A 21,160-nucleotide genomic window follows, 5' to 3' on the forward strand; every position below is an offset into this window, starting at 1 on the left:
TATTTTCATTTAGAGCATAGCATAGTATGTTTTACTTATATTCCTGTATTTGTAACTAAAATGAAAAGTGCTAGATCAAAAATGTAGATTATTATTGCTATAATTATGAGTTAAGAAAAACTTGGGTGCTGGTTGGATAGTTTAGTCATTTATTCAATATGAAAGAAAGAAATTATATTAGTGTTGTATGTATTTATGTAGGTGTCATGTAGTAAGTAAAACAGAAGAGCTAACAGCTTTTCCATGTCATCCTGATGTTCAATATATTAATTTTTGATATTTATTATATAACATACGGAACCAAACTAAAACATTTTAAAACTAAAATTAGGTCCTTGGTCCTCCTTAGTCTCAGTCAAACATGGATAGAGAGCACTTCCTCCTGAACTCCTGTCCCCGAGTGTGGATCCACTTATTGGCAACTAGATCAAAGATTTAAAAGTAATATTTTTAAGTTACATGTTCTGTGCGTTCACACAGGTTATAGAATGTGCAGGAAATATACCTAATGGAAACATTTCCTGGAAACAAATATTCTATATATTTTAGCATTAGTTTGTGTCAGATATAATTGTTGTTTCATGTATTATTATCATTATCATTTTCCTGATTTGTTTGTGTACAGTGGAATAGCTTATGAAATAATGATAAACTATTTATTGAAAACTTACCCCACTTGTTGCCTGCAAAAACAGGGCATGCAGCATGCAGGGTCCTGGCATCCTCTTTTCCACTCTTTAGTAGGTTGAACCAAACTACTGCCGAACCCTGCATAAGCAGAGAAGTGATTACTTTTCTGCTTAAAAATAATTTATAAAGTTTACACCATTTTATTTGCATATTATTTTATTTATATTTCAATTCAGTTTATTTTCATTTATTTTTCTGCTAAATAAAGAAAAAAATGATATTCTGTTACTCATGTAAGGTTTTGTTACTACAGTGAGGAAACATAGCAGGGACTTCTATGTTTACTAACTCTTTTAGGTTGAAGTGCTGCACCGATGTTTGGAAAAACAGTGGCCCCACCAATTTCCACATCAGTCATCTGATACAAACAAGGGAAGATATTAATGATCTGGACATCACATGAACTGAACTGTTCAGAAAAAAGAACAATAACAGGCCTACATAGACTAAGACAGTTGCAATCCTTTCCCCATGGAGTTCAAAGTAGGAGTCGTTTGTCAGCTGTAGAGTGAACACAAATGAAAAACTTCATATACATCATATACACATATCAAATTCAGAAAAATCCTCAACTACAACTACAAAGGAGTACCTAAAAATACGCTACCACATTACATATCCACTACATGCAATCAAATGCAAATTTTGGGCAACTCTGGTCAAATGACATGTTTTGTTGACATTATATATATATACAACTGTAACTGTCGATGTGACACGTGTGAGTTAAAATTTGCCTAATTTAAAATTTGAAATTTGTATAATTTTATGGCCCACCCTTGAGTCATAGTGAGGTTCATATTGTCCTCCAATTCCATAATTTGCAACCTGAAAGAGAAAATAAAACATGTTTCACTAAGTGGGCAACAGGTTCATAAAATCCACAGGTTTAGGGGTGTTAAAGCAGCACTTCTGAGCCACAAAACTAAGCTAATCTAGCTAATTCTTTACAGCAAATGTTTGTATGAAGCAACACAATCATCATACAGTTTATTAGAAACGCCTACACTAAACTTACCTTTAGATGCATTATTTAGGTACAATTAGACATTGTGCACTTGCTACAGTTTTCATTGGTAAGTTGCTGACTACAGGATCTCTGCTGACCAAATATTATCTGTGTGGTGTGTCATTCTTAAAGCTGCTCTATGTAACATTTGTTTGTTAAAATTGAAAGAATTCATATTACTGAAAAAAATCTGTTAAAATATGGCATCTTGCGTAAAGCCTGAAATATTCATTCAAATGTCAGAGCTGTTGGGTCAGATTTGGTGTTTTTCATCTGTGTTTTTCAGATCATGTCAGTTATGTATTGACATCTCAAACACAGACGTAAAAAGAAGATCTGGCTCAATATGGGCTGTTTACCTGAGCAATGCTGGTGGGAGCGTTGCTCATAGTGCTGATCTGTACAGTGCTGACAGTTAGTGAAAAAAAGGAGAGAGATATCACTTAATATTGAGACATCGGAATCCCAGGGATCCTCTGCAGATAATCTCGAAATAAGCATTGAATCAACATTGGCTTGGCTTTTCAGAGGTGGCAACAGCTCTGTTACCTGAAGGGACTCAGGAGTGATAATAAATTGGCTTTTTTATTGCTGGACAGGTAAGTTATGTTGGTTGTTTGCTAGCTAGCTACCAAAAATAGCCAGTCAGATTATTACTGTTGTGGAATATAATGTTACCCTTGTAACCTAATGCAATGTACCCTTGTAATTGTTAAGTTGTTTTAGTTGTTAAGCTAATGTTACCTAGCTAAATCTCTAATATTACACGATTACTTGACTAATGGAGTTTATCCTTTATAGTTTGTTAAACTAGGCTAGCCATTTCTAGTAATTTTCAGTGCTACCATCTGTCTCCTTTCATAAAAGCAACCAATATAAAATATTCTTGGCTAACATAGCCTAAATAGATATCTGACTGGGTAGAGGCTTACATACATTTACATTTACGGCATTTGGCAGACGCTCTTATCCAGAGCGACTTACAATTTGATCATTTTACACAGGTAGGCGAAGGTAGTGTTAGGAGTCTTGCCCAAGGACTCTTATTGGTATAGTATAGGGTGTTTACCCAGCCTGGGATTGAATCCCAGCCTACAGCGTAGAAGGCAGAGGTGTTACCCACTACACTACACCAACATACACATAGCCATACTTACCCCCTCGGAACACAGCACAACCCATGTTACAAAATGTTCTTTTACATGTTTTATGCAGTTATATAGAGAGGTCAGAGGTCCCCAAATTTGCCACACTTACAAAGTACAGCTTTAACACTGACATTGGCATAGTAGTGACATAGTATTGTGTGTAGTCCTAGTATGAATGTATCAGGTACAGCAGTGTTGCTGGGATATTTACACACATCAGTGTCACTGCTAGGTTGATAATGGATTGCCACCCAAAGTTATCCAGCCAAGAGCAGCTCTGTGGTCAGAAAACTAGCTACAGTATCTAACTGTACACAACAAGGTGGAGCTACAAGGCAGGTGAGCTACAAGGCAGCTGAGCCCACTAAATGTAATAGCATCCAAAAGTCTGAGACCACATTAAAAATCTTCGAAATTGATTTTTTTAAATTATAACCTGGAAAGAGAAATTTTTAGAATTTTAAAAATTTAAAAAACGTTGACAAATAAAATTATAAGAGATTCAGGATTTATAGGCCTCTATGCAAATTTATGTTTGTGACACTGACTGTGGTAAGGGCTGTGTACAAAAAGGTCAGATTTTATTTATTTTTTAATTTATTTTGTGGAATCTTTTGGAATCCATTCCACTGAAGCATGTGTTCTGATGACTTTCAGGTGGATTTGATTTACTCACCTGAGGGTTTTGCACAGATTTGTTGAGTCCATGCCAGTCTAAGCAAAGTGGCAACATACCAAATACTAATAAATTCTGAAATTTGTCTAAATAAATAAAGATTCTACTCTTCTTTGAAACTGTTATGCTGATGCTATAATTTGGAAAGAAAATAAGTAATTAAATTAGATAGGAATGCGTAATAGAAGCATTTTTACTAGTGGTCTCAGACTTTCAAACCCCGCTACATGTACACAACCAGTTCTAAGATAGGAATTTCAGATATCAATCATTTTCTGGAAGTGTGAACAAAAGGAAAAAAGATAATGAAACTTTATTTACATTCAACTCTGAAGAGCAGATTTTTTCAAAACCTGTTCACATTAATCAAAAAACTCAAAGCCTTCAAGTGCCTAGATACTTGTCCTGTAAGTTTAGGAACACTGTCCTAGCAGAAGATCTAAAGAAAGCCTTAAAAACTGTACCTGCAGCTCCTCTGCCGTTTCCATGTCCAGACCAGTGATGGCAGCTATTCTCTGATTGGCACGGGCAACCACAGGACTTTCATCTTCAGACAACCAGGCACTAAGAGTAAGAAAATAACAGTTGACTAATCTGTCTGATATACATCCTTGCCTGAAATTCAAGACTTTGAGAAGCTCTGAAATACAATACATAGGGAATTTAACAAAAGTCAGTGTACAGGAAATAAGGGTCCCTGGTGAATTGTAATTCATGCAAGAATAGCTGTTTTAAGAATGTTTTTAACATGTTCTTTTTTCACATTGTACTCTTCATGTATTCCACACTCAACACTGCGTACCTTTTTGACACACGCACCATCGAAACCATTTTCCCAGCAACTGGGTCTGAAACTGTAGCTCTATCAAGCTAAGGATAACAAGAAAAGTTATTAATTTGTGTTTGAGTTATTTTTCAGAGCAAAATTATAACCATATGATAAGCATTGTAGTAAAGTTCAACTCCTTGTTTTTAAATAGCTGCAAGACCAACAGTTCTCACAAAAAAATCTTAATTTCTTCATTCCTGTGACATGCATTTAAACTTTAGGTCAAAGCATGACCTAAAATGTAGATGTAATGCCAAACATACTGTAAAAATATGTTTGATATAATACCAGCTAATATCCAGTAATAGATCCAGAGAACTATAATTTCACATTTACCTTTGGTCTGGAAAGTCTTTTAATGATTTCTATGTCACTTATAGACAGAAGGTCATGGTATCTGAGGATGAGTGGTTGATCCCACTCCTCTTCCTCTTTAGCAGGGGCATAGATTAGTAGAGGGTTCCCTCCACCTGTTGTGTACCTACAAGCCAGCTTCTTCTCTCTCTGGGGTGTCTGCCAGTCAAAATGTAATGTCATACTTAGTGTAAATATTATATACCACCTCATAGAATAACTTCTTATTAACACTTCTTTGGATTCACAGTATTTCAACATCTGAACAATATAGTTAAGGACAAAACATGAAATGATAGTTACTTCCCCCCACCCCTGCCCCATAAGTCTCAGAAACAATGTATTTTTTCTTCAGTCCACCACTTAGTCTTAACCTTTTTACCATTTTGATGCTTTCTCCTCTACATAGGGCCTCGTATTCACTGTTCCAAGGAGGACTCAGAGCAGAAATGTCGGAAGGAGAGATGGAGAGGTGCATGCCATTCTGGCCTTTCATATTTTCCAATAGGCTGTTCGGATGTGCAAGCTGGAGGAGACTCTTCAAGTTCATGAGATCTGTAAAGGCATGTAAAACACGTTGTGACTTAAAATCTGCAAGCCAAGCCTGCTGGGATAAATCGCATTCATCCTTTTATAGAAACAACGGGATTCATCCCAGCATGCTTGGCTCGCAGATTTTAAGTCAGAAACTTCATCAACCCAGCTAATCTCATCAGCATGAAGCCTTCCTGGTCACCCCTCTGCCCCCAAAACTGTCTCACAGACCCTAAAACCTGTGCTTGCAACAAAATTATTAACAGGTCCTACATAGAAAAAGCATTGGCATTATTCAGTTAAACATTAGGAGCCACTTTAGCTTGACAAATTGGATAACATGAAAAGCAAAGGCAGAGCTCTATTCAAAGCCAGAGTGTTGCTTTAGTTAAAACTGTGGCTTCTGTCAGTTCCAAAGTGGAAACTGTGAACAGTTCCACTGATCCGAGCTACCAACCTTTCATAATGAAAGGTACTGTTTCATTGTCGGGTGAGGAGCAGATTCAGGTCCCAATCACAATTCTGTGTGATACTGGTGCAGCACAGTGGCTTCTTTTAGCTTTAGAGTATTGCCTTTATCCAACCGGGCCTTTTGTGGAACTCATGTGTTTTGTAAGAGAATAGCTATGCAGTCTGTTAAAGTGCCCCTGCATTCAGTCTCCCTTTGTTCTGACTTGGGGTCTCTTCTGACAAAGGGATATTCCGTGTAGGTGTGTGTAAATCTCTACCTGTGGATAGTATTGCTTTTGTAATGGTTAATGACATTGCTGGAGACAAGGTTTTGCCTTCTTTAGACTCCTCACACACTCCCGTTGTTTCTCCTTTGTCTAATGCGCTGGTTGATGTTCATTCTGTAACATCTTTTTATTATTAATGTTTCATTTTTTTATACGTACTATGCTACTTTTATTATTAATGTTTCATTTTTTTATACTACACTGTTAAGATTTTAGCCATTATAATTACTAAATTAACTTTTATTATCTGATATGTTCTTACACATTATTAATCCTGTATCAACTCGAAAACATTGTAAATGACGGTCACCCTCAGTTGTTCTCCACAGTTAAATAAAGGTTGATTGAAATCCATTCATCAAATGCTGATCCTAAGTGATTTTAATCTGAACTGGTTCCGATCACACCAATGGAACTAATTACAGAACCAGCACGACCAGCACTTGTGTGACCCCAACAAGTCAACATTAATAGACTTACTTTTATCCAACAGAATTACTTCTATAGGTGTATCGGATGGTGGTTAGAAGAAATCTTAAACATTTAATTATCAAGCCTTCTTAAATGATCTGGTGCTCAGTGACATCCACTACACTTCTGAAATCCCAGATACTGATTTAGCATTAGACCACTTTAGCATAACTTTTCTGGCGGTGGTAAACAAGCATGCACCTTATAAAAATGGAAAAAAATAGAGATAATCAAATACCTGGTTCAATTCTGAAATATCTTCCTTGCTCAACACAAGATATAAAGCATGGGCCTTTGCAAGAAGAAATGGTGACATAGACCAATGGCTTAAATTCAGGCAGCTAAATGTACTTCCTAAACCAGAGAAGCTAAAGCTGAATATTGTCTTAAGATATTTACAAGTTCAGCTTCAAACTACCCCAAATTCTGGACATGTACTTAGTAAAAAAACAAATCAATGCCTATTCCAACACATATTGTAATTAATGATCAACAGATTACTGATCAGAAAGGAATCTGCCAAGCATGAATGATCAACTCAAAACATTTCTTCACAAAAATTCAGTCTTGTCTAACTACCAATCTGGTTTTTAGAGAAAAGCATAGCACAATCTCTGCTGCTACTCTCATCTTAGATGATCTTTTCAGTGTCATCCATAGAAAAAAACAAAGTGCAGTCATTTTATTGATCTCTCTAAAGCCTTCGATACAGTTGATTATTCCCTACTTTTAAAAGGTCTACAAAATATTGGTTTTGACCACATAGCTACAAACTGGATAAGAAATTATCTGTCCAATAGAAACGTGTGACCCTGGGAAAGTAAATCAGAGCTACTACCGGTAACTAAGGGGATCCCTCAAAGTTCGATCCTTGGACCAGTATTGTTTAATATTTATATTAATGACATTGCCACCTCAATTGTTGGTTACAAGGTCCATTTATATGCCAATGACACCGTGTAACATACTGCTTGGCTGACTATATTGGTACTGTAGTGGATGAACTGCAGCATTCTTTTAATGCCCTACAATCAGCTTTTTACAATCATAAACTAGTTTTAAATGTTGTGAAAAATATGCTGTTTTCCAGAGCTTCTAACATTCATTTTAAGACTTTTTAAATCACAACCCTGAAGGGATCTGACATTGAAGGAGTTAGTGAGTACGAATAGCTTGGCATATGGCTAAATGATGAATGCACTTTTAAACACCATATTAACCAGCTCACATGTACTGAGGCAAAAACTTGGCTTCATATGTCGAAACAAAATATATTTCCCAATGCACACAAAAAAAAAAGATTGTTGAAGCAACACTATTATCTACCCTGGATTATGGGATTATGGTGATGTAATCTACAGAAATGCATCTGCAACTACTCTAAAATCTTTAGACTCTGTGTACCACTTTGCTTTAAGATTCATTACTGGTGACCCATACAACACCCATCACTGTGTACTGTTTGGCTGGCTGGTTGGCTGGTCATCTCTATCTGGGTGTTGGGAGACACATTGGCTTCTTTTTATCTACAAAACACTTACTGGCCATCTGCCATCATACAATACAGAAATGCTCTGTGTAAATAATGCAGTTTATCAGACTCGTTCCAGTGATTGGATCCAGTGAATCCAGTGGATTCCAGTGATAGGTGCCAAGAGCTTTTACTGAATTGGGAAAATCTGCTTTTAGCTACAGTGCACCAGTTAGCTAGAAAGTATTACAGGAAACTCTAAAGCTTTGCTTATTGGTGTCACATGAACATTTGAAACTTTTAGTCTCTAACCACCTCTGCTCAGCCTGCAACTCTTTTACTTGATTTTAGTTCACTTTTAAAGTGATTCTTGGGATGTTTTAGTTATTATTTCATTTCTGTTATTCTATTTTTATTTATTTTAATATTGCCAAGCTATTGTTTTACATCTTTTATTTATTTATTTATTTATTTCATTATATTTTGGCTCCATTCTGGAAAAACTGACTGTGTCAGAACTGTTCACAGGAACCTGACATTTGAATAGTTTAAGCTATTACACATAAAGTTAATACGTGAAAATAAGGAAACAAGTTTTTTCAGATTAACCACAATTTTACCGTTATTGACATTACATGTAAGACTTGTGTAGACGTGTAGAAAGCCTGTCTATTGATGCACCATTTCACTCAAGCCACTTTAAAGAAATTTTTGCAGAAATTTTGAAAAATTCACCTTCAAACTATAAAACTGATATAGAATAAATCTACAGAAATTCTGGAAGTTCCTACACATACAGAATCACATGATTAAAGGAAAACTGCAAGATGTATAATCTAGATTTACCAGGGGGTAGTAACTGCCCCAAAGCGATGGGCAAATTCCATGCTTGAAATGGAACAGAGCCAAGAAGGTGCAGAACTTCCTGTTTGGTCACCATGGCATCTGTGCCTTCATCAAGCTTCTTCAGAGTCTCCTGTATCCAAAGACTGGCAGACTGGAACTGCTGATTCTGGTGAGCAACCACTGCAATATGAAATGTTTCATCTGGGTCCAAGGTCAGTGTATTTTCCAACCCTGAAAATAAAGGAGAATTAAAATTTTATGATTACTACTAATGAAAACTAAATCTCCACTAGAAACATAGCATCCAGAAATTAACATGAAGAAAATACGTACAATGAATAAAAAGTTACTATAAAACCCACCACTCTTTGGATTCTTTGGACTCTTTGGACACCAATTCTTTGGATCTATCCTGTAGACATCCTGCAGTCTAAGCATTGCCATTGCAATGCCTTCCAAATCACTTTCACTGGGAAGCACCTGAGCCTTTGACATTAGTGCCTTCAAATCTATGCCAATGAAATAGTTCAAAGAAACAACTGCAATGAATGACACTGATTTTCTAAAGCATTATTCCATGCAATGAGTCTGTGTATTAAATATTGTCTGTATATTGCCTAACAATGAGATGGAGAACCAATCTAACAAAAGTAATGAAGAATTCCAAATTAATTGCTCTTCTTGTTTACTTAGTTATCAGTGCTAAATTCTGGCAAATCTTTTTGCATTGCATTAACTATTGTATCTTTAACACATAAACAATTTTGAAACATTAACAGAAAAATTATATGAAGAAAACTGCCAACCAGAAACAATTGTGAACAATGTGACTTGAATGAAAAACGTTTTAAAATGTTTTTCATGTACATTTTCAAGATGTACTCTAAACATATTCTAAATATGTTTTAAATGTATTCTGAATATTACTTTTTTATGTATTGTAATGAAATACGTACCTAAATACAATTAGGACAGTGTATTCAATATTCAGCCATCACTACTTTTCAAGTATATTGCCCAACTCTCTCTATAGTTTTAGAAAATCAATACTACTCCATGAAATAAGTATTTAATGAATTTGCACCTTTTGCTTGCCCCTCAGGGGCAGATTCCCCCTGCAGTAATTCAGTTCCTTCTGCCATGGTCTGAAGACTCAGCTATTCAGGAAATACTTAGGGTAACGCCTTACTACACTCATTTGCACTTCATTTTGGTCTTTTCTCTTTAATCCTCAGCACTTTACCTGTTTTAATACTTTATTTAAAAATGCACTTAATTAATTCTTAAGTATCTACACTTGCATTTGTTTTTTTTTTTACATGATTAAGCTATGACATAGCTTGTGTGTCTTAGGTATGCTGCATTGCATTTGTTTAGTCGCTCTGGATAAGAGCATCTGCTAAATGACTAAAAGTGACATGATAAAAGGTGGTGCAACCGGACAACCCAGTATTCAGATAAACTTATATTTCGAGTTACCATATATATTATGGTAAATTTCATGACTTTATTACAGTATCACTGTCTAGACCGGGGTTGCCCAAGTTACCCAGTTGAGTATCTTCAACTATCCCACACATTTGTACGAGTCCTGCTCTTAGCACATGAGCTATAATCAGTACCTAGCCTGGGCATGTTGAGAACTGCAATAGAAGAAAATGTGGGCTGATCCATTGCATCTGTGAAGGACGAGTCATTTACCATATGTTTTAGATGGAAATGAAAACCTGTGAAAAACCAAATCCTATGTGCACTGAAAAACTGACCATTTAAAAGTTTTAAATGGTCATGTCAGGTCTTAACTCTCAGTAATTCTAACAGGTTACTGAAGCCCTATCAATCTGCCTAATGTTCATCTACCGGTGTAGCTTATATAGCTACTTCTTGTTCAATTTTGTCAAATCTTGTCAAATCCATTTATTCTGTATTGGTTCTTTTGAACATATACACTACAGTTCACCTGACCCTCTGACATGCTTTTCTTGGTGACTTCCTCGAATACTGTGCCTGCATTTCTTAGTTGTCTCACAAGCTTGTATGCTGTCAGGGGGTTGCTAATGAATTTTTCAGGGTCTTCAGAACCATCAGAGATGCTGTCAAGACCTTGAAGAACCCTGTTAGAAACATTCAAAATGGCAAGGTGATGTGTTCTGTAGCTGAAGATAAAAAAGATGATCACAGTTATCTTGTATGTAATCACACCGCAATGCTTTAAATAAAACACTATCAAGTTGACTGGCATCAAGTAAGAATACAAGCCACCCGTGAGGAGGCTAGATTTTTTTCTAAAGTAAAATGTTTTATAGATATACAGTGATTAAACTTTTTAGTAAAGTTTCTACTGACATCAACATTCAAGTGAAAATATTCAGAGAAATCTATGCATGTTCTATGTACCATAAAGGAACACCATACAGAGTTAAATGGTGAGACATTACCTTTTCAGCAGACATGTCTGGTTTTCCAAGGCTGAAATGTAGTTTTCAAGACACTGAGAAAAATGCTTCTTTATGCCGATGAGCTGTGTCATATGATCTGTAAACCATATTTGCTTTATTAAGTTATTTCTGCTTACTTCTTGAGTTTGTGAAGTCACCAAAATAGAAAAAGCTTAGAAATCTTGATTGTCTTTCATCTGAACCCTAAACCAAGACTAGAATTTAAAGTGAGTGATGGGCAACTGTTGGTAAATAGAACAGTACATATTAGACTAGAGTCTAAACACATTCTCTGAACAGTTATATATCATGTGTATAACTCCACCAGTCTAATTTAGCGTAACAGAGTTGCAAGGCCATTTTTACTCACACTATGCAACTGTTATGCACTTTTGCCTTATCCATGACACAGCTAAACTAACTGACGACATAATTATCACAATTGTCATGTAGCTACACTTAATTACATCACTAATTACAGTATATCTACAATGTGAGTACTACTTGCTTTAGGTTTCTATTTGTTTAGAAATCATGAAATCATCAAGAATTTCCAATGAGCCCCTATTCATGCATCCCTTTCTTACCTCTTAGAATGCCACAGCAACATAGAAGGTACATTTCTAGTCACGAAAACAGTATATAGTACCTGTTGAGGAGTAGAACTCATTCTTTGCAGTACAGAAAGTCCAGTGTGATAACAGCATAATGATCCACTTCAGTTTCATTTTTTGTCAATTTTAATGTTCAGTTATTAGAACAAAGTGTAGAAATCAAGCAGACACATCAGGGCACTTAGTACTAAGATGAAATGGTAGGGTGTTGCTTGAGTTATACTGGATATAGGTCTTACCCCAAAACAGGACTTGAGAAATCCCCATGAGGTCACAAGCCAACAACAAAAGGAAGGCAAGAATTAACAAGTTACATGTGCACAAGAGTAAATCCAGGCAATTATGTTGTGAAACAATGCAAGAGTAGGGCCATCATTAACTGAGAAAGACAAGGATAACAGAGATCAGTTTTGTGCCATTCATAACTGAATATTAACAACCTTCTAACAGTCTCATTTTAAAAGCAAAAAGCTAAACTATTACTAAAGGTATGCTACAGATACCCTATAGATATACACTATATGGCCAAAAGAATTTTGACATCTGTACATCACACTCATAAATCTTGTTGGACATCCCATTCCAAAACCATGGGGTTTCATATGTTGTTGCCCTCCCATCTTGCTGTTATATCAGCCTCAACTCTTCTGGAGAGGCTTTCCTCAATTGTTGCACATCTGTGGGAATTTTTGCCCATTCAGTCTAAAGAGTATTTTTGAGATCAGACACTGATGTTGGAAGGCCTGGCTTACAATTGATGTTCCAATTAATTCCAAAGGTGTTTAGTGGAGTTGAGGTCAGGGCTCTGTACAGGCCACTAGAGTTCCTCCACACCAAACTCACCATACAATTTCTTTATGGGCCTCACTTTGTGCACAGGGCAAAGTCATGCTGGAACAGGAAAGGGCCTTCCCCAAACTGTTGCCACAAAGTTAATAGCATGTAATTGTGTTAAATGTCTTTATATGATATAGACTTAACATGACCCTTGGAACAAAAAGGCCAAGCCCAAACCCTGAAAAACAGCCACAGACCATTACGTCTCCTCCACCAAACTTTGCTGTTGGCACTTTGTATTCAGATATGTAGCACTGCACTTTAGACCACCAAACCCAGATTCACCCATCAAACTGTCAGATAGAGAAGCTTGATTCATCACTCCAAAAAAAAAAAAAAACATTTCCACTGCTCCAAAATCCTGTGGTGGCATGCTTCACACTGCTTCAGCTGACACTTGGCATTGTACATTTTGATCTTAGCTAGTGTAGCTGCTCGGCCATGGAAACCCATTTCATGAAGCTCACAATGTGCAGTTCTTTTGCTAATATCGCAATGGGTGTTGCTGAAACACTGGAACACAATTATTAGGAGGCTATATAGTGTAGACTAAATTCATCTTTTTAAAAAATCTTTTTAGTTACATACACTAACACAAATTCATTGATTCACTTCAATGTGATTTTAAAACTGTGTGAAAATTTAGCTTGAATGGAAATATACGGGATCAGTCAGCAATACACTACAAAGAAACTACAACCCCATTTCCAAAAAAGTTGGGATACTGTGCAAAATGTAAATAAAAACAAAATGCAATGATGTGCAATTTAACCCATATTCTTAACTGAAAATTGTACAAAGACAACATATCAAATGCTGAAACTGAGAAGTTTTATTGTTTTTTTAAAAAATATGTGCCCATTTTGAATTTGATGCCAACAACACGTTAAAAAAAGTTGGGACGTGGGCAAAAAAAGACTGGTGCTTGATTGGCAACTGGTCAGTAACATGATTGGGTATAAAAAAGCATCCCAGGGATGCTGAGTCTTTCAGAAGTAAAGATGGGGAGAGGTTCACCACTCTGTGAAAGACTACATGACCAAATGGTGCAACAATTCAAGAATAACGTTTCTCAACATAAAATAGCAAAACACTTGGGGATTTCATCATCTACAGTACATAACATCATTAAAGGTTTCAGAGAATCTGGAGAAATCTCTTTATGCAAGGGAGAAGGGCAAAAACCAGTATTTGCTGGCCGTGATCTTCAGGTCCTCAGGTGGCACTGCATTAAAAACAGACACAATTCTGTAGTGGAAATCATTGTATGGGCTCAGGAACACTTCTGAAACCCACTGTCTGTGAAAACAGTTCATCACTGCATACACAAATGCTGTTAAAACGCAAAGAGGAAACCAGACATAAACAGGATCCAGGATTGCTGCCACCTTCTTTGGGCCAGAGCTCATTTAAAATGGCCTGAGGTGAAGTGGAAAAGTGTCCTGTGGTCCGACAAATCAACATTTGAAATTCTTTTTGGAAATCATGGACACTGCATCCTCTGCGGTAAAGACCACTCAGCTTGTTATCAGTGCACAGTTCAAAAGCCAGCATTCATGATGGTATAGGGGTGCATCAATGCACATGGTATGGGTGACGTGCACATCTGTGAAGACACCATTTATGCTGAACAGTATATGTACATGTTTTGGCAATATATGCTGCCATCCAGACAATGTCTTTTTCAGGGAAGGCCCTGCTTATTTCAGCCAGACAATGCCAAACCACATTCTGCCTGTATTACAGCAGCATGGCTCCATAGTAACAGGGCCCAAGTGCTAAACTGACCTGCCTGCAGACCAGATCTGAAAACATGACGCATTATAAAATAAAAATACGACAAACGATACCCCAAGCTGTTGAGCATCTTCACTTTCAAAACTACAGCAACTGGTCCTCAGTTCCCAAATGCTTACAGAATGATGTTAAAAGAAGAGGTGATGAAACACAGTGGTAAGCATGGCCCCATCCCAACTTTTTGGGAAAGTGTTATTTCTACATACTCTTCAGTATAGAAATTGAGTAACAAGCTTACAAAGTGTCTCATTGACCATTCTGAATTTCAAATGCAGGGCTGCAGGTCAATGCTTGCACGCTGGTGAGTGGGAGATATGGATTATACGGTTATCAATGCAATGAATGTAAACAGCACCGTGGAAGTGTTGTATGCTGCCATCTTGTCATTTGTCAATTTTCTGATGCTCTGTACTGAACAATGCGAAGAGCCAAAACTGGGCTTAGTTTATCTAAAGTACCATTTTTGATACAAATGTTGATATCTTGCAAAGTTTTTGCAATTCACAATTATTTATTTTGATAAGATTCACAACCTTCAAAATTCATGTAGCTAAAACCAAAACACACCTTTTAAAGGGACACTGTTTATTGTGCACAATATACTGCAATCGTACATGTAATTAAAACAAACATCATGAAACAGCATAATTTACATATTTTATAAATAAAGAAAGAAAAAAAAACAAGAAACAGAAAAGAAGTGAGCAAAAGCAGACTATTCTAGCCAATGTCTCCTTAACTGGACATGAGGCCACAACTCAGAACCAATGAAAGGTGGGCCCCGAACACATCTAGCAAACATCTTTCACACCTTGGCACATAATGTCTCATCCCTGCTCAGTGCAATTCTCCAGAAGGGGATAAAAGCTCTAGTAGGCATCTTTACTGATGAAACAAAGCACTCTGTTCTCATGTAGCTAACAAACAGGAAATGTACAAAACAATAAAAGGAAAGAAAACTGTAAATTGTTAAAAAAAGAAGAAATCCCTCAAGGCCAGGCACCTGGAATGCCACACAAACTCCACTTTGTATGTGTGATGGCCATTAATTCTGTATCATCAAACATTTTGAATGTTCAACACACTGACTGACTCAGCTTGAAGCACTGCATTGGAACGTGGTGTGTGCTTTGTGTAGTTGTGATGCATCACATTTCAGGCACTGAAGGTGGAGCTGTGAATTTGAATCGTAAGACTTGAAATGCAGACTCAATCCACTTCTGTGAGGCCACATGGTCGCCTGAATTCCTGACCTCTCTCATGGATCCATTTATTTGACACTATCAGAACACAGAAACATGTGGATGTCAGAGAAGGAAGGGTGTGCACAAAAATATTGCAAATCTCACTCTTACTGACCCTCAAAATGAAAATTGATGTTTAAGCTTGGTTACTGGATACACAAATCTACTAGAACACAAAATTGTATTTTCCTGATTTCAAGACACAAAGATGTCCCATTTTTAACACCAAAGCTTTGTGGATGTACACTATTTATTGTACACAGTTTAATGGAAATAGGCACTGTTACCCATTTAATAAATAAATTCAAATGACAATTACTTTCATTATTTTATATTCATCGTTCATCTTTTTAAACTGCTTAAATCATCTAGGGCCGCAGTAGCAATAGGTAAGCAGAGAATCCCAGACAACCCTGTCCTCTGCAACTTCCTCCAATTCATTCTGGGGGATCCTGAGCTGCTCTCAGGCCAACTTGGAGATAATCCCTCCAGCGGGTCCTAAGACGACCTTGAGGTCTCGTCCCAGTCGGCCATGCCTGGTAAATCTCCAATGGGAGATGGCCAGGTGGCATCCTCATCAAATGCCCGAATGACCTCAACTGGGTCCTCTCAATGTTGAGTAGGGGCTATACTTTGAGCTCCTCTGGATGACCGAGCTACTCACCCTATCAAGTAGAGTGTAGCCTGCCAACAGACACTCATACACAGTACATACAGACTCAAACGCATACAGACTAATTTACAGCAATAACAGTAGTGATAATAGTAATAAATATAGCTGCAAGCGGCAATGAGTGGGTTCAAGCATGCAACAGCAGTATGGGCCCTTCTGCAGGTTTAGCCCATTAGGCCTAAAAAGGCCTCAAGCTTTTGGTTTAGCCCATTAGGCCTAAAAAGGCCTCAAGCTTCTTGTTTAGCCCATTAGGCCTAAAAAGGCCCCAAGCTGTCGGTCTTATTCATAGTTAGAGTGAACAGAACTGAAAGGAACTCAGTTCATCAAAAGGCCTTAAGTTGCCTTAAACAATGAGTAGAGGTCTTTGAACACGTTATAGGTTTACATTAATATGTACTGATCTACACTGGTTTGTAGAACATTCAAGAGGTTGTCAACATGTCAAAACTACATGACTAATGGCAGCATTTGTCACATAGTAGCACTTGCAAAGTGGATTGGTTCTATATTTAAGCCATTGATTTGATGTAGGCCATAATGAGGCCCAATGCACTCGTAAGGAGCCCTTTAGGTGTAGAGGAGCTCAGTGAAAGTGGGTTAGAATTTGTCAAAAGGCCTCAATATGGTATGACTATTGATCAGGGACCACATCCAAAGAAGTTTACAAAGTTTTGGTCAGATTGACCTTTTGACCTTTGCATAATGTAGTCTTTGAATGAATAAGCCAAAATAAAAGACAAGCAGTGCAATTTTTGACATAACATGTAATTCGAAAGTTGTTCATGTGAGTGAACTGAGTCTTACGGCACCAATTGTTTATCTGTAGACCTTGTAATAACATTGTAATTGCATTTTTATTGATTTTTCAGTGTTTCTGACTGCTAATGCGCCCCCTAAAGGCCAATCTGGACCAAAATTGGCCGACCCTATTAGGGTCTCAATTTGTGTAAGTTTGGAGATGATCTGACCAATGGTTGTTGAGTTATAGCAAATCAAGCTAGCAATACAATGGCCGCAGCAATTAATTGATTCATCCACACCCCAGTAAGTAAAAAGCTCAACATGTTTTTGATAATTATTTACCTAGATGCCACAGAATTTTTCTAGACCAGTTTCGAAAAGTTTGCTACAAAATCCAGAGACTAGTTCGATAAGTATGGTTTTCATACAGTTATTGATTACGAAAAAACTGTGCACTTTTGTAATAAACATGCATTTGCAAAATTGTTTGGCATAATGTGCTACAATTGAATCATATGGGATTTGCATCAAAACTGTAATAAAATAGTAATAACATGTAATAATAGGTTTATTTTTATGAGTAGCGCCCCCCAGTGGTCAAATCTTTTGAAACTTGGCTGGTTATTAGAAAGTGGCTACATATAGACCCCATTCAAGTTTCTACATAATAAGTTACATAATAAGTTTACTACATAAGATTCATACAAAGCTTGGGTCAAAAATAGTAATAATATGTTCATATCATGTAATAATATATGATTTTTTATGAATAGCGGCCCCCAGTGGCCAAATCTGTTGAAACTTCATTGGTTGTTAGAAAGGGGCTACATGTAGACACCACTCAAGTTTCTTCATGATTGGTCAATGTTAAGCCTGATAAAAGCCTGCTGAATGCTGATTGGCTGATGGCAGCCGTAAATTTCAATGAATCAAATTGTCCTTCAAGATTCACTTATAGTCTGTCAAGTAGATGCTACATGCCAAGTTTCAGCTCAATTGGATGCACGGATGCTGAGAAACAGTTAATTGGCAATTGCCCCGCCCCCTAATGACATATGCCCACCAAAATTGATATGCTGCCACAGAATCTGGTCATAAATGTGCATGTCAAGTTTCAATGTTTAAGGCAGAAGCATTCTCCACTTATAGAGTTTTAAATGAATTATGAGCTATTTCAGAAGGGTTCATTAGCATATGGCAGCCATATTGTTTATAAAAGTCAACATTTTTTTGATAATTATTGAGGTTCACACTCTTCTGAATTTTTTGATACCAGACACATGAGGATTGAGTGAAAAACCTAGAACTAGTTCGCAAAAGTAGGTTTTGCATATTATGCAAATTAGCAAAAACTCTAAGTGGGTGGAGCTAAATGGTCCAAATTGCAAAGTTGTTTGGCTTGACCCAAGGAATCAGGCAAAAAAAAGAATTTTGTCTCTACACATCATGGTGTAGAAGTTATGAAGCAAAACGTGTTTTGATGCTCTATAGCGCCCCCCTTTGGCCAATCGGGGTCATTTTTGTTGCTTGGCGAGATGCACACAAACTACATCTACCCACCAAGTTTGGTGTCTCTAGGCCTTACGGTCTGTTCTCCACAACACGTTTTTCAGGAGAAAAAGAAGAAGAAGAAGAAGAAGAAGAAGAAGAAGAGGAAAAATCCAAGAAAAACAATAGGGTCCTACGCACTGCGTGCTTAGACCCTAAAAATCCAAGCAAAAAACAATAGCCATAAATAGCTAAATATAGCCACAAGCGGCAATCTGTGGGGTCCAAGCACATGGAAGACCTCGAGGAGTAAAGTAGTGGCCCCTGGTCGTAGACTGCAGCAGATCTTCAGATTTTTAAGAAAGTTCTCCTTTTCCTATGATTAAGGCCACTAGTTGATACATCTGCTACAATCTACGCAACTCATTTTAACATCCATGACGGGGATTCAAACCCACGACCCTAGAGTTCAAAGGCAGAGGCTCTAATGCTGAGCCACAAGACGTCTGGGGCAAAACTGCAGTTTTTGAAACAATTTATTGAAAGGATGCAACAAGGAACCATGCACCATTTTAGGACAAAGTAGCAGCATAAACAAATTTCATGTCTCTGGACGTAGAAGGCAGCAAATCTTTGGATTTTTAAGAAAGACCCTTCATTAAGATAATTAAGCATGTGTTCACAACAACTGCTACAGCACCATCCAACACCAGTACAGGGAATCAAACCCTCAACCTTAACCTTCAAAGGCAGATGTTTTCATGGTGAGCTACAAGAGGCTCACGACAGACCTATTTTTTTTTAGAGAATTTATCGGTCTAGAGCAATAAGGAACCTAGCACCACCCCATTGGGAATTAGTTTCCACCTTGCAATTACTGTGACTATTGAGTAGTATAATTTCAAACAAAATCATAATACACTGTCAGTTTGTCATTTTGTATATTTGTATCAAATTTGGTTATATTCAGACAATTATTGGTGTATTTTTAGCCTTTTATGGCAGAATAAGCCAATTCACACCAAATTATTCAAATCTTCAGCCACACTGTGCTTAAGTCATGATATTTTCAATATGATGGTTTTAAGAAAAATTTAATTTGATTTAAACTCAAGAATTAGTAAGAAATGTCTATTCTCCATCTTTTTTCAACCGTGATATTACTGAAAGTTTTTTAAGACTTGTATTTGCACAACTGTTAGGCTTAGTGAAAAACATAACATTCAGAAATGCTCTTCGCTTAAAGACATACAGTAAAGCTTTCCATGTATATGTCAACAATGACGTGCAGTTACTGATTTGGCTCCCTCTGGTGGCCAGAGAAAAATCTGACCAAAATTTGCTGAAATCAAATTATAGGATTTCCTGTACAGTACAACCTACACATTATGCAAAGTGTTAATGTGTCATTAAGATGCATAATTTCAAACAATAATCATGTCTTTATTTTAATCTTAGACAGGAATAATTACATTTTAGATTTTTGGCAGTACATTGAGCATTGTAAGAGCCAACTTAAGCCAATTCAAACCAAATGTCATATGTTTCCTCAACTGATAATTTTCAATGTATCAATTTTAGTCACAATCAGAGCATAAGTGACAGATTTGTGGTCCCTTGTTTCTGAATAGGCTGGACCGCACTGATTGATCCATAACTTGCAATAACATTGTGCTTAAAAGCCAAGGTTTTTTAAATAATTATTGATCTTTAGACTCCGACAGTTGTTTTGAGACCAAGTTTGAGACGATGCAAAAACATTTCAGCAAGCAGTATGAAAACATCAGTTTTCAAACTCTGAGTTTTTTAAAAGACTTGTATAAGCAAAATTGCTTGGCTCAATGGAATACATAAAATTCAGAAAATTCCTTTGCCGCAAGATAGATGTTGCAAAGACTATGACCATAAGTATGTCTGAAGTCATAATTTGCATTTAATGCTGATGCTCCCTCTGCTGGGCAGAAAAGATATTACCCTTATTAATCATGTGGCCATCCTGGCTTTAACTCAAATTTCCACATTTCCTGTGCAATTTTGGAACAGACATATAATTGCAATGTTTTAGACATTAATAAGATGTGTAATTTAAAACCATTATCTTTTCTTTAATCATTCATAGAAGAATATAATGACATTTTAATAATTACGCACTAGATTAAGTATTGTAGGGGCTTATGATAATCAACTTAATTGAAACTTTGCATGTTTCATCAGAAAACAGTAGTGTACAAGTTTACCAAGATTTATCACAATCACCTAAAAACTAAAGAATCTATAGCCCCCTAAGTCAGAAAAGCCCAGGCCAAACAGATTCATTGGTGTCTCATGGCTGTTCTTTGAAATAAAGTCAAGGTTTTTTTGATAATTATTTACCTACGGACTCCACAGATTGTTTTAAGACCAAAATTGAAACAGTTGTTTTAAAATCCACAGACTAGTTTGAAAAGCTAAATTTTCAAACATTGATCAATCAAAGAAAAACTTTACAGAATTTTAAAAGACTTGTATTGGATAAAATGTCATGCTCAGTGTAAGCAATGATATTTATTGATTTATTTTGATA

General features: G+C 36.7%; 2 protein-coding genes across 7 annotated transcripts in view; both read right to left on the bottom strand.

The window, feature by feature from the left end:
* Window positions 1–321: 321 nt before the first annotated feature.
* LOC118819742 (prolyl 4-hydroxylase subunit alpha-1) lies at window positions 322–11,931 on the bottom strand. Its single transcript, XM_036587652.1, has 13 exons — window positions 11,853–11,931; window positions 11,204–11,300; window positions 10,731–10,879; window positions 9,162–9,274; window positions 8,717–9,003; window positions 4,689–5,055; window positions 4,326–4,393; window positions 3,988–4,087; window positions 1,468–1,518; window positions 1,132–1,191; window positions 980–1,048; window positions 672–768; window positions 322–422 (listed from the first exon to the last, which is right to left on the bottom strand). Exons 1-13 carry the CDS (start codon window positions 11,929–11,931, stop codon window positions 352–354), a joined length of 1,608 nt encoding a protein of 535 aa, XP_036443545.1. The 3' UTR covers window positions 322–351.
* A 3,088-nt stretch (window positions 11,932–15,019) lies between these two features.
* Window positions 15,020–21,160, bottom strand: part of p4ha2 (procollagen-proline, 2-oxoglutarate 4-dioxygenase (proline 4-hydroxylase), alpha polypeptide 2) — a 30,079-nt gene continuing 23,938 nt past the window's right edge. For all 6 annotated transcript variants that reach the window (XM_036587510.1, XM_036587511.1, XM_036587508.1 and 3 more), the window contains exon 15: window positions 15,020–15,731. In XM_036587510.1, coding sequence (XP_036443403.1) covers window positions 15,661–15,731 — 71 coding nt within the window. In that variant the 3' untranslated portion in view covers window positions 15,020–15,660. The remainder of the gene's footprint in view (window positions 15,732–21,160) is intronic.

The sequence above is a fragment of the Colossoma macropomum genome, unplaced genomic scaffold (assembly GCF_904425465.1).
Source record: "Colossoma macropomum unplaced genomic scaffold, Colossoma_macropomum, whole genome shotgun sequence".
Lineage (NCBI taxonomy): Eukaryota > Metazoa > Chordata > Actinopteri > Characiformes > Serrasalmidae > Colossoma > Colossoma macropomum.